The sequence below is a fragment of the Cavia porcellus genome, unplaced genomic scaffold, assembly GCF_034190915.1.
Source record: "Cavia porcellus strain 051 isolate PalLab524CR breed Dunkin Hartley unplaced genomic scaffold, mCavPor4.1 scaffold_9, whole genome shotgun sequence".
Taxonomy (NCBI): Eukaryota; Metazoa; Chordata; class Mammalia; order Rodentia; family Caviidae; genus Cavia; species Cavia porcellus.
Genome location: NW_026947492.1, coordinates 10024231 through 10048343, shown reverse-complemented (window position 1 = coordinate 10048343; position 24113 = coordinate 10024231). Strand labels below are relative to the sequence as shown.

At 49.0% G+C, this 24113-nt stretch overlaps 1 protein-coding gene across 3 annotated transcripts in view; it reads left to right on the top strand.

Moving 5' to 3' along the window:
- The window catches only part of Tmprss13 (transmembrane serine protease 13), a 32497-nt gene extending 8636 nt beyond the window's left edge, over positions 1-23861 (top strand). For 2 of the 3 annotated variants that reach the window (XM_013155686.2, XM_063255854.1), the window contains exons 2-14: positions 7101-7377; positions 8204-8308; positions 11044-11082; positions 11181-11303; positions 12214-12343; positions 14181-14273; positions 14795-14838; positions 16076-16238; positions 17076-17248; positions 20311-20409; positions 21449-21591; positions 21718-21870; positions 22503-23861. In XM_013155686.2, the coding sequence (XP_013011140.1) occupies positions 7101-7377; positions 8204-8308; positions 11044-11082; positions 11181-11303; positions 12214-12343; positions 14181-14273; positions 14795-14838; positions 16076-16238; positions 17076-17248; positions 20311-20409; positions 21449-21591; positions 21718-21870; positions 22503-22529 (1569 nt within the window). In that variant the 3' untranslated portion in view covers positions 22530-23861. The remainder of the gene's footprint in view (positions 1-7100; positions 7378-8203; positions 8309-11043; positions 11083-11180; positions 11304-12213; positions 12344-14180; positions 14274-14794; positions 14839-16075; positions 16239-17075; positions 17249-20310; positions 20410-21448; positions 21592-21717; positions 21871-22502) is intronic. The other variant, XM_063255855.1, reaches the window with a different exon arrangement.
- The last annotated feature ends 252 nt before the right edge of the window (positions 23862-24113 follow it).

The following is a 24113-nucleotide window of genomic DNA, read 5'->3' as shown; positions in this document are numbered from 1 at the left end:
CTGTTACTTTGTAGCTCTGAAAAATTGATCAAGTTGCTTTATCTCTATGCCTTTGTTTCCCCCTGTTCCAAATGGGGATAATAACAGTCCTTACCTCATGAATTTTTTTTGAGCTTTTTAAAGCATTTTATTAGTACATATTTATGCTGCATAGTAACTCCCTTTGGTGTGGGGATTGCTTGCCACCTCTCATCCCCACAACCGCACAGTGTACCTCCCTTTCTTTTTCTTTTCATTTGAGTTGTTTGTTTTAATTAAGTGTATTGGTACATTTTAGGTTTACAGTCACATTCATCATAGTGAATTTGTGTCTGTACATGACATAGCTTGATTTTCCCCCCTGCATCCTCCTACCCTTCCTTCAACACCTCTCCCTCTCGTTATTTATAAAAGCTTTGTTTCCATTTTTCCTTCTTTCTCAACATTTTTTCCTTTTTGTTCCTTCCTCTCCCCGGCCCATTTGAACATTTTTTTAATATTTCATAATAATCTATTATACATTTTGGTTCTTATTTACTCTTCCGGTTTTTCCACACCAGAGAAACAATGCGGTATTTGCACACATATGTCTGTCTGATTTGTTTCACTTAAGAGTCTGGCCTCAGGGTGCATTCATTTTGTTCTAGCCCAGAAACAGGATCCCCAAATGTTGCTCAGAATGAGGCAAGATGTTTTTGAAGAAAAAGAAGCGCTTTATTTAGCTGGCAGCCAGCGAGCAGTTGAGACTGACAACCTCTGCGTGCAGACATAGTGGGGAGCACAGCTTTTATTGGCAAAAACCACAAAACAGGGTGGAGGCTCGCAAGACAGGATGGGAGTCAAGGGAGTTTTACAAGGGACATCGGGAGCACAATGGTCTCAGAAAACTGGTGTTGGGCTGTGTGGGTCTGAGGGCTAGGTGCAGGATGTTTCTATGATAAAGGGTGTGGGGAGGTACTAGGCTGGTGGTTAACTTATCTATATGAACCCAGCTGAGAAGGAACAGAAAAAGGGCGGGGGGTGGGCGACACATACAGAACAGGAACATGGCGTGGAGTGATCTGTGGGAAATTACAAGTTATAACATTCCCCACTGATTTTATTACAAGGAGTCAAGTCCTTGACTCTTGATCTTATTCCTTATGTACCAGTTCATAACCTTGTTTTTTAAAAATCATCAATTTAACAGATTGCCTTCTTCTTTGAACATATGAGACTAATTTGTTGATTATACAAGGTCCAACAGTTACTAGTAGGAGGAGTATATGTAAAGGGCCTGCTGCCGTGGTCAAGAGGGTGGCCAGCCAGGGTGAAAATGAGAACCAACATTTAAACCAATTTTGACTAGTGAGAACAGCTTGCTCCCTTTTTTATAATCTCCAGTTTAGTGTTGCTAGATTTTGCCTAATAACGCCTGAATGATTCGCATACAGGCAGCAAGTTTCACCTAGAGCTAGACAAAGGCCCCCTTCCTTAAGGAAAAGGAGATCTAGTCCTCTTCTGTTCTGCAAAACCATTTTAGCTAGTGAGCTCAAAGAATCTTTTAATTTTTTTATAGAATCTCCCAGGCTGGTCAGGTCCTGATTTATTAAGTTTGTCAAACGCTGGTAATTTTGTTCTCCCTGTACAAGACTGGTCACGCTCAGTCTGATAGATCCCGCTGTAATGGCACCCAAAAGGATAGGGAGGAGTATGGGGTTTCTTTTTGGCCTAGAAGGTAGCCCCAGTCACTTCTGGGGAGAACGTGGCTTTGGCCATTTTCTCCCAAGTGTCAATAAACCTGTGGTAGAATGTGCACTAAAGATACGTAATTCTGGTTCTGAGGGAGAACAGTGAGAACATGGCACAGCATGTAATCCCTGAAGTACAAGCAAACCAGGTTCCATGGACAGTGGAACTGGCTGCCAGGAGTTTACCTGTGTTATAATCAGTTATTTTCCAGGTCCCATAATAGCGGATATGCTGAGGTTTGTGAAGTGAAACTGCAGGGATCAGACAGGCTACAATATACAGCTGCATCAAGCACATCTGGTGATTTTAAGCTTTAAGGGGCCCTTGGAGGGGGTTACAGTCCACTTATCTGTAGGTTGATCACTGTTGGAGGCTGTAACTGGCTTGAAGTGGGAATGATGAGACCAGGCAGGCTTTCCAGCAACTTTGACAGCGGTGGGAGTGCTGAGGACCACGGTGTAGGGGCCTTCCCACCATGGTTTGACAGACTCCTGGAGATGTCTCTTAATGAGGACTAGCGTTCCCGGTTCACTGTGGAACGTTCATCCTCAGGATGGGCTACAGGCAGAGGTAGTTCTTAGAATAACGGGTGGATGGAAGTCAGAGCTAGCTGAAGGGCCTGGAGGGACTTAACAAGATCTTGATTAGCCAGATCAGTTAATTTTTCCTCAGAAATCTTAGAAATAAGAGGAGGAGGTCTCCCATATAGAGCTTTAAAAAGGGGAAACACCTGCAACATAGGGGTACATCGCACATGCAAGAAGGCAAAAGGAAGGAGACTCACCCAGTTCTTGCCAGTTTCCAATGCCATCCTAGTTATTACCATTTTTAAAGTCTGGTTTATCCTTTCTACTTGTCTTGATCTTTGAGGCCGGTAAGCACAATGGAGTTTCCAATCACTCTGCCAGGCTTGGGTTAGTTTTTGAGTTATCTGGGCTATAAAAGCCGAGGCATTGTTGGACCCCATGGATAAAGGGAGGCCAAATCAGAGAAACTGCTATCAGGGCTAACTCAAACAGCACGAAAAGCTTCGACCCATCCAGTGAAAGTATCTACCATTATTAATAAGTACTTATTCCCTTGAAGTCCAGGTTTTCCCATTTGTTACAGTTGTTTTGGGTATACCTCCTAGCACCTCCTAGCATCTAAGGCTCACAGACTGAGTAAGCTTTGATAACTGAGGGATAAAGAACGATCTTGAAAAGAAGGGCAGCGAGTTTTGATCCTCCTATGTGAGTGGACTGCTGAGTTTGTTGGATGAGTTCTCATCCCAAGGCCTTGGGGAGGAGGCCTTGCTTATCAGGCAGGTACCAGTCCCTGGGGATATCAGGCTTTGCTTGGAGTTGGGCTGCAAAATGCAAGTCTTTTTGAGAAAAGGGCTCTGACAGAGTAGGTGGAATCAGCAGCAATGCCAGGGCTGTCTCAATCCCCACTTATTTTATGGTCACTTATCAGGCAGTGGTGTCTGCTAGATTGTTTAATAGGCACCTTCTTTGGCATCCAAATGGCAGCTAATAAATCTAAAATTTGGGGAGCATTTTTTACCTTTTGGCCCCCAGAAGTCAATAAACAGCATTCTTGACAAATGGCCCCATGAATATGGGCAGTAGCAAATGCATATCTGCTATCAGTCTGACAACTTGAGGGCTTCAGTGAGGGCAATGAGTTCAGCCCATTGGGCTGATGTTCTTGGCTCCAAGGTTTGTTCCCATAGAATCTGAGAGTCTGTAGTGACCGTGGCTCCTCGACCTGCTTACCTTGATAGATGTAACTGCTTCCATTGAAGAAATACAATGGAACTCTGAATAATGGCTCATCTGTCAAGTCTGGTCAAAGCCCCGTGAGATGATCAGAGGGGCAAGGAAGGGTCATCATCAGGCAGCAGAGTAGCTGGGTTCAAAGCCGCTGTCCCCTTGAAACTGATGGTAGTCAGATCCAGAATGCCTGATAGTGCATGACTTTTGGGAGTTGGGCAGCCTTGGGTCGGGCGGAGCCTTGATGAGAGTCTCTGGTGAATGAGAGGAGACAATTAGAGTTTTCATCCAAAAGTCAATTTCTGAGCCTCCTTTACTAGGAGGGCCACCGAGGAAATCATCCTCAGACAAGGGGGCCATCCAGCTGCCACATTATCAAGCCCCTTGGAAAGATCTAAAGCCCATGGAAGAGCATGGGACAGTCTCTTCATCAATGCGCCTTCTCTTTGCAATAAGCACGTTGATTTTTATCTAGGGATGGATGAGACTTTGCATCGTGCTGGTGACTTTGTCTGCTAGCATTCCCAGCACCTTTGTCTGCTTCTGGTCTTTAGGGTCCTCCTGGTTGTCAAATATCTTTAAGCAATCTCTAATAACTAACCTTAAATCCCTCAAGCCTTTGCAATTTTTGCTTAATATCAGGGGCCGACAGTTACAAAGGCAATATTAATGGCCCTTACTTTTTAGGTGTTACCAGATCTATGGGTGTATAAATGTAATAAGCCTCTAGGTATCCTTTCAGAAACCCCGAGGGGGACTCATCTTCCAAATGACTCACCTCTGCTACCCTGGACAAACTGGTGGGTTTTCTGGCGGCAAACAACTGGCAATACCGGATAGAGAGCCTTCTTACCTCTGGCTTTCCAATGGGGCGGGACAAAGGGAAAACACACATCTGGCATTTGGGATCAGAGTACGGGTTTTCATCTGGAACACACACTGCTTTTTATCCCATGGTGCAAATTTTTTTCTTCTTCTACTGTAAACAAAACCTGCAAAATCTTCTGGCAGTCGTCCCAAGTAGGGTGATAAGTGTAGAAGACAGATCCTCCCCCTTTTTAGAATATAATCTTATTTTAATGGAAACATTTTACAGTACAAGTTTACTGATCTAATTCTGTCAATTTTTTTTTAATCGGTACCGGGGATCAAACTCATGACCGCCTGCTTGCAAGGCAGGTGCTTATGCTGCTGAGCTAAATCCTCAGCCCCAATTCTGTCAATTTCTGAACACTTGTTTTTCTCTGTTTTTTACTTATTACCAGTCAATTACCTTTTTTCTAGCTTTTTAGACAACATTAAAACTTTTAACAAAATGACTTTCTTTTAGTAATCTAAAATATATTGAATCATTTTATGTCTTTTTACCACCTTAAAATGCTACACTTTAAAACTGTAACTTTTTTTTTTTGTCTTTTTCTTTTTCATCCATACCAGGGATCGAACTCATGACCACACACTTGCAAGGGAGGCGCTTATGCCGCTGAGCTAAATCCCCAGCCCCAAAACTGTAACTTTTTAAAATGGCTCAATAACAGTATGACCTGGTTTCACTTGGTAAAGTTAATATGATTTAAAACAACCATACACACATATACATGTGTAAATATATATATATATTTATTTATATGTATTATAAATATATATTTATATGTATTATATATGTATTATATGTATATATATATGTATATATATATATATATACATATTTACATTTACATTTTAACCAGAAAGAAAAAAAACTTTTAAAAGGCATGTTGAAGTTGTAAGTAATCAGTTGAGGTCTAAAACATTAAACAAGGCACCACAAAAGACAAGACCAACATTAAAGACACAAACAACAGTTTTTCTGTCTGTGGTTTGTCAACCTAAAGGGAAATGAATTTTTATTATGACCCTTAAGTCCAATAAGCCCACATGGAACCTGCAACAGTAATTTAAGAGAAATAAAAGAAATCTGAATGTTAGTACTGAGGTAACAGATTCAAACAAACAAATGGCTCCACAGTAAAAATATACCAAGCACAAAACCAAATGGACAAAAATCCCAAATGCCAAATGAGCTAGAAGCCCTTTCCCGGGGGGTGTGCCACTCCAGTGCAGAGGGAGCAAGCCAGGCTCACCTGCAACTTCAAACATGCGCACTCAAATTACAAAGAACAAAAGACCCAAATACTTACAGATGGTTCAAGCCAATCAATCGGTGAAAAATTATGTGGGGAGGGGTGCCCATGTAATCCCGGAGAGCCCCCAAATGTTCTAGCCCAGAAATGGGATCCCCAAATGTTGCTCAGAACAAGGCAAGATGTTTTTGAAGAAAAAGAAGCACTTTATTTAGCTGGCAGCCAGCGATGCAGGGAGCAGTGGAGACTGACAACCTCTGCGTGCAGACATAGTGGGGGGCACAGCTTTTATTGGCAAAAACCACAAAACAGGGTGGAGGTTCGCAAGACAGGGTGAGAGTCCGGGGAGTTTTACAAGGGACATCTGGCGAACAGTGAACACAGAAAATGGGGTGTTGGGCTGTGTGGGGCTGAGGGCTAGGTGCAGGATGTTTCTATGATAAAAGGTATGGGGAGGTACAAGGCTGGTGGTTAACTTATCTGTGTGAGCCCAGCTGAGAAGGAACAGAAAAAGGGAGAGGGGTGGGTGACGCATACAGAACAGGAACACGGTGTGGAGTGATCTGTGGGAAATTACAAGTTATAACACATTTAACTAGAAATGTCTCAAGCTTACCCTTCTTTATGGCAGAGTAACACTCCAGCGTATAAAAGAAAGGAAAACCCACATCTTCATCCACTCATCGGTTCACAGCATCTGGGCTCTTTCCCAGATTTAGCTATTGCAAACTGTGCCGCTATAAACAGGAGTGTGCATCAAAGGATGAAATGAATAACTATAGACAAGGTACTTAGAGGTCACTATGAGGTCTTTGCACATAAATTAACACCACGAATGTGTATTAATAAATCATTCCACCCACAGATAGGCAAGGTTAAGGATCATATCCGTGTGTGGTAGAGCCACACCCCAGCCCACACACCTTCTCCTCTCCCTGCAGCTTGTCGGTCCAGGTTCCTTGATAGACTGGGGGTGAACGTGCACACGTGTGTGCATGAATGTGTGCATGGGGGGGGGGATTCTATGCTACTGAGAAAGGAGAATCCAAGGCAGCCCACGGCTCTTCTTATGCAGAACTTCTCACACATGCAAAAGCTCAGGGTAAGAGTCGTACTTATACTCAATGAACATCCGTGAAGGAAAGGGTTGTGGAATGATGGAGGGCATTCTTCCCCCTTGAGGGACCCTCTTTCCTGGATACGAGTTTTCAGAGCCGACGTGCAGACCAGCAGCTCTTTCTTTTGATTCTTCCCCTAGCATCTGCTCCCAAGGTCTGGGCAAACCACTGCTGCCCTCCGCCCTCCACTGCAGGTCCTGTGAAGGGGACACTTTGTGGGGTGTGGGCAAGTAGGCTATGTGAGCTTTCATTCTGTTCTTGATTATGCTCTTCTTATATATGTCCTTGTCTGCACCCACAGTCACCTGCCCCAGAGCATTTATTCTAAAGCTTAGCAGAGCCCCAGCAGGTGGCCTGCAGGAAGAGCTGAGGGATGCTTCTCATTCTGTTTACAGAATGCTTCCCCTGCATGGACAACTCCAGCCCAGGCCTCACCGGCAAGGACACCCCCAGCCCAGGCCTCACCCCCAAGGACATCTCCAGCGCAGGCTCCCTCTACCCGGAAATCCCCTTCCAGGTCGTCATCTAACAAGTCTTCCTCTGCCAAGTCAGCCTCCATGACATCCTCCCCAACAAAAGCATATCTTGTTAGAGCAAAACCAGTTGTTATCCCCATCCGAGCATCTCCTGCCAGGTCAGCAGCAGCCACCAGCACCAACAGGCAGAGCCTAGGTAAGGGGGCTCTGGAGGGAGAGGTGGGAGAAACAGGGCAGCAGTTCGTGGGCAAGGGGAGATCTCAGCGGGCACTCTGCTGCTGGTGCCCTTGGGACAATGGCTGGGTGGGCCTTGAGGGACTTAGTGGAGGGTGAGGGAGAAAGAATCTATTGCAAGAAAAACCCAAGATGGTAGAAAATTAGAAGTAAAGAAGGAACAGGAGGAAGAAACCAGGACCAGTGAAACGGTGCGCGGAGGAAAGAGAGTGATTCAGACCAAGCAGGCAGCTTCACCCCAAACTTTCAGTCTCTGGGTTGCCTGCTTCAGCCACTAGGAAGTCAGGAAAACCAGTAGCCTCAGCACTCTGCCCATAGGGACACTCTTTCCACACCTTCTGGGCACTGGACCCCACCGCAAAACACACAGGCCCCGTGCGTACCTGACCTCAGGGTTTGGTATCCATCCCCGGCTTGCTTTCTCAAGGATGGGTCAGGCACGTTGACAGGGATCAGACACACTGCATTTGAATCCTTGCTCTGCCACTCGCCAGCCTTGAGCAAGTTGTCTCATTTCCACGAACCTCACTTTCTCCACCTGTAAATGGGCCTAACAAGACTCAGCTCTCAAGGATGCTGCAAGGATGAAGTAGAAGAACACACTCAGTGTTCTGGCTGGCCCAGAGGAGGGGCGCCATCGAAGGGCTGGTATCAGGCAAAGGCAGAGCCATATTTTGGGCCACAGCAGTCCTAAAGGAACCCTTCTGGGCCAGCCTTGTTTCTTCTCCGTCCTTCACCACACTGGACTCCTCTCCAACAGTCTCTCTCCCCTGCTGTCCTGCTCCCAGGTTTCGGCTTGCCCAAGATCTCCTGGCAAGAGTGTAAGAAGCAGCTGCCTCTCATTGGGTGCGTCCTCCTCCTCATCGCCCTTGTGATCTCGCTCATCGTTCTTTGTGAGTTAAATGAAGGGAATAGGGATGGGTTCTGGTCATTTCTGGGTGGAAAGGGGCCTGGGCATGGGGCCCTGCTGCAGGGACAGGGGACTCCACACTCATTTGACGATCATGTTCACATAGAGACACTCCCCCAAATAGCCACGGACCATAATGGGGCCAGGCCTCTTCGAGGTAGCAGAGTCAAGAGTGTGGGATACCACAGGAACCTGAGCATGGGTCCCTCTGTAGTGCCTGCTGAGCAACTTAATGTGGGCAAGTGAGTTAGCCACACTAAGCTTAGTCTCTGCATCTACAGATGGGTTGAAATCCACCCATCCATCCATCCATCCATCCATCCATTCACCCATTCATCCATCTATCCATCTATCCATCCATTCATCTATCCATCCATCTATCATCCATCCATCCATCCATCCATCCATCTATCCATCTATCCATCCATCCATCCAGCCAGCCAGCCAGCCAGCCATCTATCCATCTATCCATCCATCCATCCATCCATCCATCCATCCATCCATCCATTCATCCATCCACCCATCCACCCATCCACCCACCCATCCATCTTTCCATCTATCCATCCACTCACCCATTCATCTATCCATCTATCCATCCATCCACCCATCCACCCACCCATCCATCTATCCATCCATCTACCCATCCATCTCACCATGTGCCACATCCCATGTCATGTCAACCTTGCTGGGGTGTGAGGACTGAATGACAGGATGGCACAATGGCTGGCACAAAATTTTACCCCCCAGATGCTTGTCATTTGAACAAACAAACCAAGAAACATGGATTGGAAAAAGTCTTTTGAGGATGTTTGGTCAATAGGATATGAGGCTCAGTGTTCAGGGGTTCAGACCTCCTCAGTGTCCCCCACTCTGGAGACTGGCAGCCCAGCATAGTGGGGACATTAGGATAGAGGAAAAGTGAGCATACATCATACTGTCCTGTCCTCCAAAATCCCAGTGTCCTGGGGTACAAAAGTGGAAATCACTCAGGTCAAATTCCTGTGAGTGTGACTGCAGGAATAGGTGACAGCTATATGGGCCAGCATGCAGGGGCCAGACATGGATCTGGACGGTGGCAAGGCAGTCATGACCTAGACTGGGCATCTGCACAGCTTCTAGAGTTGTGAGGGCCCACGTGGGCAAAGCTCACATTGGGGGAAAGAAAAGACTTTTATCGTTAGAGGCAAAGTAAACATTGGGAGGTGTGGGGAGCCACTTGTTTGACTCAGTAAGGCCAGGCCATGAGGCAGAAAGTTTTAAATGCCAGGCGAAGGAGTAAGGATCCCACAGAAGTATGAGCCTGGCGTGACTAAGGTGGGGTGGACGAGTACCTGGAAAAACCAGGAGGTGGCAGCCGTGGGAGGCAGAGGGATGTGTGGGATGAGCCGGGGCGCTGAGAGAGCACGGCCTTGGTACCACACATTCCTGCCTCTCATCTTGCCTCTGCTCCTGACCTCCTGCGTGACTTTGGCAAAGTAATTACCATTCCAAGCCTCAGTTTCCCCAACTGCTGACGAGGCAGTAGAGTCACTGTCATGATGCACATAAAGACTTCCCTAGGGTGTCAGCCACATGCTCCTTACTGCCCTGGTCCTTCCCTGTCCCCTGCTCCATGAGAGCATTGGGAAATGACACATACAGGGGCATGTGGCACCTGAGAACAGGGTGGACACTTTGTGGAATTAAAGCTCCTGCCTGGTCCCGCAGCATTTTCTGAAGTCCCTAATGGCTCCTGTAGGGAGGCTGAGAAGTGGTAGGATCCTGCAGGTCCATGAGTAGCTGTGTTTAGGGGTGAGGGCTAAAACCTGGCCTCCTGGTTCCAACTCCAGTGCACTGTATGCACTCAAGGTGGCCCCTCTGTGTGAAGCTTTGAGAGGGGACACACTGCCCAGGACTTCCCCAGAAGCTCAGTGTCCAGAGGGTGTGGGGAGAGGTAGACCAAGAGACTAGGAGAGATTTGTGTCTGGACCCAGAAGGAGCAGTCATACCAGGAGACCCTTCACTCAGGTGACCAAGAGCATGGATGGGGCAGGGAACGAGGAGGGTCAGAGCTGAGGAGTCAGCTGACCCCAAGAGGCTGGGTGAGAAGTTTGAATCAGATCTCTGAGGGCATCCAAAGGGAGATCTCTCCAGGCAGCAGGAGCAACACTTCCTGACTAGGGAGGGATTGGTATTAAAGACAAAGTAAGTTATGAGGCTGATTTTTATATAGGTTTCTAAAGTTATTTTCTGGTACACTTAGAAATTGGCCAACTCCGATTAGTTTTTGTTGAGTGAGAATACATTTAAAGGCGTAAAGACCAGTGTGAAGTAAGAACTGAGCACAGGGATACCCCTTGTTTAAGGAGAGGAGAAGGAAGGAAATCTGGGGGCTCCTGAGGCTGTAGGGTCACTAGTCCTTGGGAAGACAGGACAGGTTTTGGCTGTGTGCCTGTGACTGTGAGATAAAAAATTTTCTGCTGTGACCCTGCGGAGCACAGAGAGAAAAAATGCCCGAAGGGTTCTGAGAGGGGACTCAAGGAACCTGGAGGAAGTGGTGCTCAGAAGGTCAACAGGGGTAGGGGAGCTTCCACAGTTGCTGTGTGTCTCTATCTCTCTCTGTCTCTGTCTTTCTGTCTCTCTTTGGCTGGCTGTTTAAGTCTGCCCGGGGCTCCCCTGCTTACTGGAGCTTTCTGGAGCATTCTGGAATATTCCTGAGCAGCCTTTCTCTCCATACAGATGGGGGACGAGAGCCCCAGAGTCCAAGAGGGATTGCAGGTCGGTGTCTCAGAACCCCCAGGGCCTTGGGCTGCTTAGTGTCTCGTCCTGGGACTAGCGGTGACCTGGCTGCCTGCTTCTTTTTCTTTTCTTCCCAGTCTACTTCTGGCAAGGCCATACAGGGATCAAGTATAAAGAGGCAGTTGAGAGCTGCCCCATCCATGCCGTTCGCTGCGATGGGGTGACAGACTGCAAGCTCCGGAGTGACGAGCTCGGCTGTGGTAAGGAGGCCAGCTATGGGGGAGTGTGTGTGTGTGTGTGTGTGTGTGTGTGTGTGTGTGTGTGCGTGTGTGTGTGTGTGTTAACTCTGGTGACTACAAACTGCAGTACAACTGCATATCAGCTCAAACAGGAAGCAATGGACAGAGAATCAGAAGGTCTGGATTCTAGCTGCAGTAGACATGGGATTGCAACCTGGCTTTGAGAGCTGTGTCACTGAATAAGCCACTTGCATCATCTGCCTCTCCCTGGGCTTCAATGTCCTGTTTTGTAAAACGAGAGGATTGGATGAGATTAGTGGCTCACAAACTGACAACTCTCAAGTAGCAGACTGAGCAAAGCAGATAAACTGACTGGAACCCCATCCGGGTGCCCCTCCTCTTTGTCTGCCAGGCTACCGCTGATTTAAGGTCCTAGCGAAGCGCTAAGATCCATCTGAGCGCCTGCCTTGGTGACTGGCGCATGCGCAATTAGCTGTGGGGTATGCTCGGCCCGTGTGCATCCCTGCTGTGAGTGGTGTGCGCGTGCACGTCCCATCATTTCACGTCTGCATTTGCGTGTACTTTTGTCCACAACTTCATCCATTTGTGACTGACCTTGTGCTGTGAGTGCTCACTGTCTGTTTCCCCTTGTCATTGTGTCCTTCCGGAGTGGCCCTCTCATGACAGTCCCTGACTGCCCTGGCCCTTCTCCCAGGGAGAGCTGGATGGAGAGCTCTCACCTTGCCCCTAGCCCCTTGCCTTGACTCCGCCCTTTAGGCTCCTGCCCACTGCTACTCTGGCCAACCTCCTGGATCTGCCCTAGGCCTCAGTGATGAGTCCTGGGACAGACACTTCCTCAGCTCATCCCCCACCCCGAGAGCTTGAAGGTTTCTGGGTGCTGAGGACATGCCTTGTCTTTTCTGCCCTCCAGTGAGGTTTGACTGGGACACATCTCTGCTGAAAGTTTACTCTGGGACTTCCCGTGAGTGGCTGCCCATCTGCAGCAGCAGCTGGAATGACTCTGACTCCCAGAAGACCTGCCAGCAGCTGGGGTTTGAGAGGTAAGCCTCCCCAGGGCCCTGGCTTTGGTGTGCCATAGACACTTCGTGGGGCTACCACAGGCATATTGGTGACACCTCCTAGTGGTGCAAAAGCCCTTGGAGCCAGGGCTGATCTTACCAGCTTGGGACGCCCTGGGATCCTTTAAGTGTGGGGCAAGCTGTTTTCCTGAGGCCCAGATAATTATTACACAGCTGTAATGATATCAGCCTCGTCCACTGTTCCATGCATCAAGGCATTGTTGGGTCTGTTACCACACTGAGTGGTTACAGGAGCAACCTGGAGAGGATGGTGGCGTCTGGGCAGGATCTGCCTTCTGACATCTGGGAGCTAAAAACTCAAGCTATGCAAAGCTTTCCTGTGGCTGTTGAGCCGCAGCAGGTGTGGCTTGGGTTAGAACTTATCAAGGGAAATGAGGTGGGGCAAGTGTGGCGTGGCCATGTCTTAAGAAGCTTTGGCTGTAAGGGGTTTAAACCAAGCAGCCAGTGCCGGAGCAGGGAGCAGGGGGAGGAATGACTCGCCTAAGTGAAGGAGCCTCCAACTTGCAGGCCACGTAGGCATCTCTGTCCTCCCTCTTGGTCTGAGTTTTCAAGCTGAGTGGCCTGGGGTTTCACCAATACATGTGAGTTTCGGAGAGAAGAGTTTAGGGTCTCTCTGTGGGTACCCTATAGAAAAAGCACCAGAGTTGGGGTGTTAGGATTCAGAGCTAGGTCTCTGCCCCCTCCTCAGCCTCAGAGTTCTGACCTGTAACAGGGAATCTGAATGATCCAGACAGAAGAAGATGGGCATCTTTTTTTGTAATTTGTGTAAATTTTTTTGTGTAATTTGTGTGACATCATGGAAGTGTGAACCACTTGAGCATTTGGTTCTTTGTCATTTATCTGAAGCACATTCATTAAACTTATATGAAGGACCTGTGTTGTATCAGAAGGCCCTCTACTGTGGTTTGGGGAGGGGGCCTTGATCCAACAATCTCATGCAAAGAATAAGTATGAAGCACTGTGGGCACATGGTGGAGAGGGAGCCCAACTACACCTGGAAAAAAGAGCAGAAAGCAGAGGAATGGGCCCTCTGGGTACAGGAAGAGCATGTGCAAAGACCCGGCTTCACGCAAGGGCATACCACATTCTAGAAATTTATATGATTCCACATGGAGAGTGAAACATGAAGAATTACCCGTGGTGCTTGTGAAAATGCACCCCAGAATCTGAGTTAGGGCTTGGGACTTAAAATCTACTGAGCAAACAGTAGGCATACACACTCTGCTCTGAGAGTCACAGGGCTGGGCAAAGGTTCTCAGACTTTACCGTGTAGATTCAGATTCAGCTTCGGTAGGTCTCGGGTGATACTGATGTCTTTAGAAATTTATACGGTTCCATATAGAGAGGTTCCATCTCTGGTCTGCAGGTGACAGCTTGCTGGAAAAGGACTAGGCCAGTGTTTTAAACTTAAGCATGCATTGGAATTACCTGGAGAGCAACACAGGCTGCTAGATACAGCCCCAGAGCTTCTAGCTCTGCAGGTCTGGGGTAGGGCTTAAGAATGCACATTTCTAACAACTGCTCAGGTGATATCCATGTTGCCAGTCCAGGCACCATGAGACACCATGAGAAAAACCGGGCTAGTGCATAAAGCCCTGGGGAACAGGGGTCGAATACTTGGGTGAGATCAGACTCATTGCCTGTACTAGGTCTTGACTGCTCCCCAGGAGCACAGCCATGATACAGATCATTATGACCTGGTCTCTCTCTTCAGGGGTCCAACAGCAGGGAGGCTTTAGTGCTAGCACTTGGGGTGCTGTCTCCATCAGGCTTATTCCTCTTCCCCTTCTTCTTGCAGTGCTTACCGGACAACTGAGGTGGCACATGGGGATTTTGCCAGTAGCTTCTCAATCTCTGAATTCAACTCCACCATCCAGGAAAGCCTCTACAGGTACTGTGGGGCAGGCCAGGCGTCCTGCATGTGAGCAGGGAAAGAGGGCGAATGGGAGGGGCTCTGAGCCAGAGACCATCTCCCTGGCCTTTCTGGACCCAGGTTCTAGAGTGCATCACAAATACTCAGGGGCCCCTCAGAAATGGTCCTGGTTTACCATGCTGCCCTCTGGTTTAGAAGTGATATTTGAGGTTTGGGGTAGAAGGAACTTGGGGATCAGTGGGTCAAAGACTGGTGGACCCAACTGGGAAGCACTGATCTCCTTCTGGGCCCTTCCTGGTCCTCCTCTTCGGCTCCCTGTCCTCTCTTGTCTTTGCACTGCAGCCCTACAGGGTTAGGTTGGAGGTTGAGCCATCAATTAAAACCTTTTCCTCATAGAGGGAAAGAAGGAACGAGGCTCTGGAGAAGGAAGTGGTGCAAATGGGTGGCAATGGGACGGTAGAGCAGGAGCCAGTCAGGAAGGCTTTTTGGAGGAGGTGGAGAAAGTGTCCTTTTCCAACGTCCGGTGTCTTCTCCTGCAGGTCTCAATGCCCTTCCCAGCGGTACGTCTCTCTCCAGTGTTCCCGTAAGCTGCTCATTTTCTTTCTTAGACTGTGGTCTGTGTGAAGCGGGAGTCAGGGGCTCAGCACGCAGGGGTTGGGGCCCTTCTGAAGGAGATGCTGATTCTGGGGGTCCAAGACAGGAAGTTAAGCTCAGTAAGAAGGCCTGGGGGCACCCAGGATACCATTTTCCCTTCCCCTGACTCCGGTGGGAGCTCCCTTGCCAGTCCTTCTCATGCTAACAGTGCCACGCAAGGCTGCTAGACTCTGTGCTGGGGCCAAAGGTTGGACAGGTTAGCAGGCAGGGACCAGCTGGGAGCTTGGTACCAGCAGATGGGAAACTAGGCGCCAACAGTTACTGTGCACACGGGATCAGGGTGGGCAATGCACCCATCTCTTTACAGTCCCATCTCTTTGCAAACATACTTGCATTCATGCCTACACCAGTCCCACAAGGCAGGTGCCTTGACTGTCCCCTTATTGTAAAGAGACCAAAACGTTTACCTTGCCTGAGGTCAGACTGACCACTAGTAGGTAAGGAGCTGGTGTCCACCTTCAGGGCTGAACTCAAAGCTGTGAATTGAGCCACATGGTCTGTGCTCCCTCTGCTGGCCAGATTACCCCCTTGTAGAGAAAATGCAATTGTGCACATGCATGTGCCCCCCCAAACACATCTGAACAAACCTGAAGACCCCCTCCTTGTCCATGACTGTAGGGTGACTCACTCCAGACACCCTTGTGGACGCTCCATTGAGAGGAAGCATTCCCAGCAGCACTCCATGGCCCATCTTGGCACCATGTGGGCACAAACCCACCAGTGAGGAGTTTATTTCTCCCTTGTTTTGAAATGATGGACACTCCCATCACAATACTTATCAATTCGGGGTCATGTTAGAGTCTGTCTGCTTTCCTGAGTCCCTCATGACGGCCCTAGGAATCCCCTCAGAACTCTAATGCCTGCTGGCTCAGTGTCAAAGCATGGGGCAGATAGTAAGCACTTTCAAATTAATGAAAAATAAATGCATGGGAGGAAAGAGAAACCTGTCTGGGGTTGAACTGCTACTGCATGAAGTCATAAAGTTAGCCTGTCACGTGATACTTCTTCTTGGGCCAGAAACGTCTGTGCAGTTTTAGACTAACTGAGCAAAGACACCTCTGGTGGGTGCCCCAGGACAGGGCTGCCCAGCCTGTGCTGGGCCCAGGGAGCATGATCAAGAGTCTGGGAGAAGCAGGGTTTACGATTTGTGTCTTCTACTTCCCCAGACTGTGGACTGAGAGCCATGACCGGGCGGATCGTCGGAGGGGTGCTGGCCTCAGGGAGCAAGTGGCCCTGGCAAGTGAGTCTGCACTACGGCACCACCCACATCTGCGGGGGCACGCTCATCGACCCCCAGTGGGTGCTCACTGCTGCCCACTGCTTCTTTGTGTGAGTGTCCCGGGGCCCTGTGAGTCAATGCTGCTGGGGACCAGGGATTCCCCAGGAAGGGCAGAGAAATCTCTCAGTGAAGGGGGACTTTGGTGTGAGCTCAGTTCCCACAGATCAAGTAACTCGTGCTGCTTGAGTGATCACTCCAGAGTCATTACTTGGTCATTTGGGGTACTTGCTCTAAACTGGCCCCAAGGATGAGAAAATGCCACTCACAGCTCCCAAGGAGAGTGAGGCGGGCAGGCAGAGGGACCTCAGATCCTCTTCCTGAAGAGACTTTGATCTTGTTGCTGCCTCTGCCAATAGGTACTTACAGCAGAAGAGCCCAAGAAACCAGGAATACTGTCCAGGACTTGAGGGACGGGGGCTGAAAGAGATCAGTGTAGTTGGCTCTTGACACTCCCAGCCAGCCCTGTCTTTTGGGAGCCCATAGTTCAGGCGTCAGGAACACTGGCTTCCCAAGTAATGAGACTTCAGCGGGTCTCTTTGTCCTGTCCAAATCTCTGAATTCTGGTGGTCCTACCACTACAAGCTGCCCTGCTCCCTGTATTTGGTCCTTGGGGGTGTGCAGATAAGATTGTGGGGGTTGAGCACCACACAGAGAGGTCTCATTCATCCCTCCCCCTGACATGCAAAACAGTCAGCTCGGAGCAGTGTTTTGGGAGAGCATGGAGAACTGTTTCAGACCCCAGTAGACAGAGGGCTCCCTCCCACAGACCATGTCATCCATTCTCCTGCTCCAAGCTGGTATGCCTGCTGCTACTCCCTGTGCCTTGCAGGTGCTGCCGGTGACGCTGCCGGGATGGTAACTGGACCTTGCTGTATTGGCTCTTGCAGGACCCGGGAGAAGATGCTGGAGGGCTGGAAGGTATATGCAGGCACCAACAACCTGCACCAGCTGCCCGAGGCAGCCTCCATTGCCCAGATCATTATCAACAGCAACTACACCGATGAGCAGGATGACTATGACATTGCTCTCATGAGGCTCTCCAAGCCCTTGACCCTATCCAGTAAGCAAATCTGGGCCCCTCCCTTCCCTGGTACCATCAGCAGCCCTTGGACTTGGCAGTGCCCTGTTGACCCATCTCAGGGCCCCAGAACATCAACATAGCAGGAATCAAAGACCCTTAGAGATTGTTAACTGAGACACTTTTATTTTACCATTGAGAACCATTTACCGAGTCCTAAGGATCAGAAATAAATTTGCCCCAAATGACACTACTTATATTACAAACTGGTGACAGAGCCACAGCTTTGGCTGTTGTTCCTGCTGTTAATAAGTATAAATACATTGATCTTTTTCCCTTACTAGTAACTGAGCACTTAACAGAGGCCAGAGACTGGTAGATGTTGACATCTATGATTGATATCCTCTTCACAACCAACCTGGTGGAGCAGGTCCTATTATTAGCCTTATTGAGCATATGAGGAAGTGGAGCTTTAGACAGAGATAATTATATGAGCTCATAAGTGATAGGTGGCAGGTCCAGATTGGGATCCAGGTTAAACTGATTTCCAAGTGATGCTCTTCCTACTTGGCTCAGGGCCGGCCAATTGCACACACCTCAGTGGACAGCGTGAGCCAAATACACATTCAGTTAACTAGCTGCCCCATAGTTGGAACAAAGGACCCCATGGGGCTATTCCATGGAAATACTGGGGAAGTTCTCAGATCACTGTATCAAAGAAAGCTGTATTCGTTCAGTCACATATCAAATGCCAGCTCAGGGGAAGCAATGACAAATAGAGCAAAATGACTGGTGTACATCTAGACAAGCAGGAGAGACCAGTGGTGCCATGCTTGGGAGCTGGGAGGGTTACGGAGGCAGAGATGGGGCCCTGAGTCAGTCTTGGCAGGGTGGGGGAGGCCTCCCCAGAGAGGCCAGCTAAGATGGGTTCTGAAAGGACTAGTGAGGACAGGAAAGGGAGACAGGAGGAACCCTGAAGGATGAAGTCAGGGTCCTCTAGCATGAGCAAAGTCGCGTGCGTCAGAGGATCAGAAAGCCTTGGAGGACTCTGGTTAGTCCTGCCACCCCTGCGTTCTAAGCCTGGGAGCTGCTGTGTGCTGGCACGTTCCTCTTGGAGGTGGTGCATGTCATGAGTCATGGCAGCTAGTCCATCACCGTGGAGAGAGGAGGAGGAACCCTGGCTGAGCCGGATGCCTGGCCCAGAACTGCACTCAACAGAGGTCCTAACAGTAAGCCACTCCCACCCAAGCCGTGCCTCCTGCCCGTCCAGCCCTGCCCCGCAGCCTGGGGCTAAGGGAAAGGGTGCCATCTGCCTTCTGCACCACCATTTACACACATAACCGAGGGAGCAGGCTGCAGCACCAGTCTTCAGCCTGTAAAACCCCATTGCAGTTGGCTAAACACCTGGGTCTTTTTTTTTTTTTTTTTTTTTTTTGGTCTCTTTTCAAATAGAGTTTTATTTTCTTATTTTTATTTTAAAGAGAAAAAAAAACCAATAATAAAACAATACAGAATTTCAAAACAAGATGATAGGAAATTAACAATGGTTATTATATTGCATATTGTTTCAAAATAGTTGCTCAGATTACCAGATACAGTCATGCAAAACTAATCAAACAATACGAGCACTAACTGTTCCTTTCAACGAACCAATAGAATGAGTAATGTGATTATCTTAGCTATATTTCCCTGCACAATATCTATTGTACCTTTTGGATCTAATTTACTCTTTCAGTTTCTTACACTAGGGAGACAATACAATAACATTTGGACCTTACCTCTCGTCCTCTCCCGCTTCTTAATGTCACTGGAATTCCAAAACAAATTAAGTAATTGCTAAGGCCAGTGAAAGCTACTATAATATCTCCTAGCTTTTTGGGTTGTGGCAGCCCCACTCCAGGCTCTGAACAGGAAGCGGAGTCTTAGTCTGAGAATTGTGGCTCAGGTTTGTGTCCGCCTGTGGTCAGATGTTTGCCCTCATTTTTGGTTTACAAATCAAGGCAGCCTTTTCTTAATCTGTGTGGCAGGCTACACACCTTGAAGTCACAATAAGTTCTGAGAAAACTTGTGACAGCTCACTGATGAATTTAATTCTTCTATAAAAACAAGGGGGATATATAACAACGGGACGTAAAACAGTGTGACAGATGTTAAAGATTTTATGTCTCAAAAGCACAGAAAGGAATGTTTTGCACTTTTGTTAATAACTCGTGTTATGAGTATTTACTCTTTATCAGACAAAATGTGGTAGACAACATTGAGCGCTCAAGTGGTGAGAAAATAGTTTAATATTCATTTTCTTTCCCCCCTCCTTTTTTTCCTTCCTTCTTTCCTTCTCTCTGATGATCTTTAAATGTTTATTGAGCACTTAATATGTGTCAGGCGCTATTCTAGGATGCTGCAGATAAACCTAACAAATGTCTGAGACTACTGGAAAATTCCATCTAGTAATATTTTTCTCTTGCAAGTGGATCACAGTGGTCAGTGCCCTGGTCCATCTTGGGGCACGAGGCTACAGAAGGTGCCTGTGAAGTGCTGGTCAACAGCACCTTCGAAATACGGCTGAGTGTCATAGCCAGTAAGCACGGCTTGGTGATCTGGGAGTCCTGCTTGGAGAGCTTTGTCACTCTATGCCAGCTGAACATTTGGAAAGAGAACGATGGTCCCTGGCCGGTCAGCAGGTGACTTCCCAGATCAGCTGTGCACTCTGTGAGATGCGATGGCCCTAACATCTCGGACTAAGCTTGCAGAGGAGCCTTACTCTGAGATAAAGGCATGGCAGAGGCCTGGCCAGGGCACTGACTAGGTGGGGAGAGACCCTCAGCTGCTCAGTATCATTTTGGTGTAAGAAAGCTTCCAAGGCTATGCACCTGCCTATGTGAGGACCACTGTAATCAGAGTGGCTTTGAGAAATTTAGCAGCACCCAACAACTGGTGGGTTCAGATAAAGTGACTACATTTCTTGTCCGATCAGTCCAGTGTCCTGGGGGATTCAGAGGCACTTGGAGCAAGAATAGGGACCCTAGAACATTGGAACCCCCCACCCTAGGCCCCCCAAACCTCCAGCCTCATTCCTTCTCTAATGCCTTGAGGTCTTGTTGCAGCGCACATCCACCCTGTCTGCCTCCCCATGCATGGACAGACCTTTAGCCTCAATGAGACCTGCTGGATCACGGGCTTTGGCAAGACCAAGGAAACAGATGGTAAGGGGCGCAGATGCTAAGCTGTGTGTGTATGCACGGGCGTGTAAACATGTGCGTATTGTAGAAGCCATGGCTGGGTATATCGTAGAAGGCTTTCTATGTACCTAGCTGAGAATTTGGGCCTAGAGATTATGGGTCTGAGTATGAATGTGTGTATACAGACACCTGCCCGGATGTCAACACAGTCAGTGTGATAGTGGCCTCCAGGCAAGACCATCGGGAAACCCCTGTAGTTGAACAAGCAGAGTTCTCTGCTGATGGCAGTGAGGGAGAAAACATATGTTGGGGAGACAGTGAAGCATCTTAATGAGAGGGCATTAGAAAGACTTATCATAGGATATGGGTGGGAGGGGCTCAGGGAGGTGAGATTTCTCTAGATTAGATACTGTCGGGAAGCAGAGGTCACTCTAATTAGGAAGGTGAACGATCTCAAAGAGAATCATCAGTGCCTCAATTGTCATAGGAAAGATGTTTGATAGTTTTGAAATTTTCACAGTGACCTTGTTTTTATCCATCCTTAAATGGGATGAAGTGGTCTTGACTTGCCTCACTTCATCACAGGTGTGGAGTGCTTTATCTGATGTCGGCTCCATAAGATTGTTCATGTCCTGTGGGAGGACTCCATGGCCTGAACAGCCTGGCTGTTAGACTCAAGCAAGCCCCATAAGCCAGGGCCACTTTCCCCTGGCTCGGTGTGATGCAGCCATGACTGGCTTGGATGCAGCCTTCCTCTGATCTGTGACTGTCTGCAAGTCACTTTTTTGGCCCTAGGTGGCGCCACCTGTAAGTGGATCAGAAAGGCTTTCCTGTTCTGGGTGTGTGTGTGTGTGTGTGTGTGTGTGTGTGTGTGTGTGCAGTGAGCGAGGTCTCACAGGAGGGTGTGTATCCACATGTCTGTCTTGGCAAGGTCCAGACACAGGCATGGTGCCCTCCACCTGCAAAAAACCGAGTAGACTGAGTACTGAGGTCTGCAGCCGGAAGGCCACAGAGCTGTGCAATCTCACTGGTTTCCCATCTTGTTCCCCTCATGTCACTGAAGAGAAGACATCACCCTTCCTCCGGGAGGTGCAGGTCAACCTCATCGACTTCAATAAGTGTAACAGCTACTCAGTCTATGATAACTACCTCACTCCAAGGATGATGTGTGCTGGGGACCTTGCAGGAGGCAGAGACTCCTGCCAGGTGAGGCTGCAGGACCCTGGGGACGAAGGGAAGCTGGATATTGGGAATGGTGGCATGTGGTCAGGCCCCCATCCTTTCCTCATCAGCACTGCTCCCCAAGACTGACACAGCGCCTGTGCCTTGTAGGGCGACAGTGGGGGGCCTCTTGTCTGTGAGCAGAAGAACCGCTGGTACCTGGCAGGCGTCACCAGCTGGGGCACAGGCTGCGGCCAGAGAAACAAACCTGGCGTGTACACCAAAGTGTCAGAAGTCCTTCCCTGGATCTACAGCAAGATGGAGGTGAGACCCCTACCCAGAAACACTGCACCAGGCACTCTGGGAACTCCCAAGGGGGGGAGCCTGAAGGAAGCCCGGGCTTTCCAGGATGCAGGCACAGGTCCTATCAATGCTTTGGTTTTGGGTGCTCAAAACAGGGTCCTCTGGCAAGCCTGGGACCAGCCTGTGCCCATTTCCTTTCCTCAGAACAGAGCCCAGGGGGTGTAAACGGGTGGACTCAGGGTCAGTGCCAGCTCCAGCACTACTCTCTTCCAGGGACAGAGCTGTGAGTTCACACAGGCCACCAAAGTGACCATGAGAGTGTGCTAGAGGCCGCCTTCCCTGCAGGAACTTGGGGATCTCTCCCTGACTGTACTGACACAGCTCAGCTCCAGTCTTACTGGGTCCCTGAACTGTGGCTTTGAGGCCGGGAATGTTAAGCCCAATCAGAACAGAGAGGGCTGGGAGGGCAGCTGCGCTGGGGCCCAGCACGATGGGACTCTCGGGGTGCTTTGGTCTTCCCTCCGCTCCCCTCTTCTCAGTCAGTGCCAGGTGACAGCTCGGCTGAAGGCTGGTCCCTGAACCCCACCTCAGACTCCTGTGTTTTCCGCCCAGCCAGCCCACCCTCACCCCCGTTCTCCTTATTTGTTTCTCAGAGTGAGGTGCGCTTCCAGAAATCCTAACTGGCTCTCGCTCTCAGCACGGACTGCTGTGAAGACTCTGGCTGAACGCCCTGGGCCATTTGCGACATCTGGGCTAATGGTCACCGGGCACCTTCATCACTGCCACCTCCACTGTCTGCTGCTTCTGTGTGTCTGTGTGCACGCACATGTGTGTGTGTGTGTGTGAGAGAGAGAGAGAGAGAGAGAGAGAGAGAGAGAGAGAGAGAGAGAGAGACTGTTCTCTGAAATCCTTCAGAAACCAAGAGAACTCTCAGCTCTTCTTGGAAGCCCAGGCTGGAAATCTTCAGGAGATAAAAGCTTGGGCACCGTGGATGTTCCTCCAGGGGCGTCCATAGATGAATAAGGAGGTGAAGCCAGGACAGAGCCAAAAGAAGGGCCTGCGGGGGACGTCAACAGTTTCTGCTCCTCTGACCCTGACTTGGACACTAGGCCAGAGCGAGCTTGGGGACAGCATTGCTGTCCTGAGACAGAAGATGGGATTTGTCACAGAGTGCACTTCCCGGTGCTTGGACTGTCCTACGTGGAAAGGCGTTTGCATTGGCATCTGTGTCCTCACTCAGACCCGCTGCGGGTGCCATGGGTGCCATGGATGTCCTGGACCAGGCTGTGACTGTCTGCACTGATGACTGTGACTGTACTTGTTTGGTCACAAGCTGTTGGGGCAGATTTTTATTTCATTTTATTTTTATATTTAAGAAATATAAATACTGTAGATGTATTTAAAAATATCTCCAAAAATTTCAGGGTCCTTGAGAGTTAGCATTAATCACTCCCTGAAACTCTCAGGGATTCATGGGAGCATCCTACAAAGTACTCCAGGAGAAGGACCTGGAAATGTCCCAGGTGGACTTTTCCAAGTCAGAGATACTCAGGGAAGCAAATCTTCAACTGGGCCTGCAGGCAAATCCCACACAGAGCTGCAAACTGTTCCTGCCTTCAAGAGCTACCGTGAGGACACGTTGGCCCTCCAAACAGCTATTCTGGAGGACCTGAGTTGGTCCCAGTCCTATAGGCCATCAGTGCACCCAGCCCCTTTGCCAGCTGAAGGCCTGTGCCTCCCTCTTTTCTCTGGGGCACCTATATCTCCCCAGGCCCCTCTTCCACCTCCCACTGATGCTGTGATTCTTGGAAGCAGGTGCAAAAAGATCAGTCTGGTCCAGCCCAGCTAGGGCAGGCAACCCCTCAGACAGAAGACCCTCCCTGAAGAGCAGGCCAAGTCAGGTATGGAGGGCAACACTGGGCAATGTTACCAAGGCTGGGGAGGAGGGCACCATTCGTGTCCACCACAGTCCCTCAGCCCAGATCTTCAGTAATAAAAGTGTATGACATGAAGAGCTCCGTGTTGGATGTTTTACTGATGACCTAGGTAGAAAACTGAGATTATTCACCCAGACATCTCAGTTGGGGTTCTTAGTTTGGATTCCCCATCTTTGGATTCTGCTCGTGTAATCACACATTCATTCATTTATCTGTGCACTAACATTATCAGTTCCTACGTGTGTCAGGGAGGCCCAGAAGGTACACAGGGCATTGGCTGTGTCTTCAAAGACCTGATCATAACCCAGTGTGATGGAAGCTGTAGTT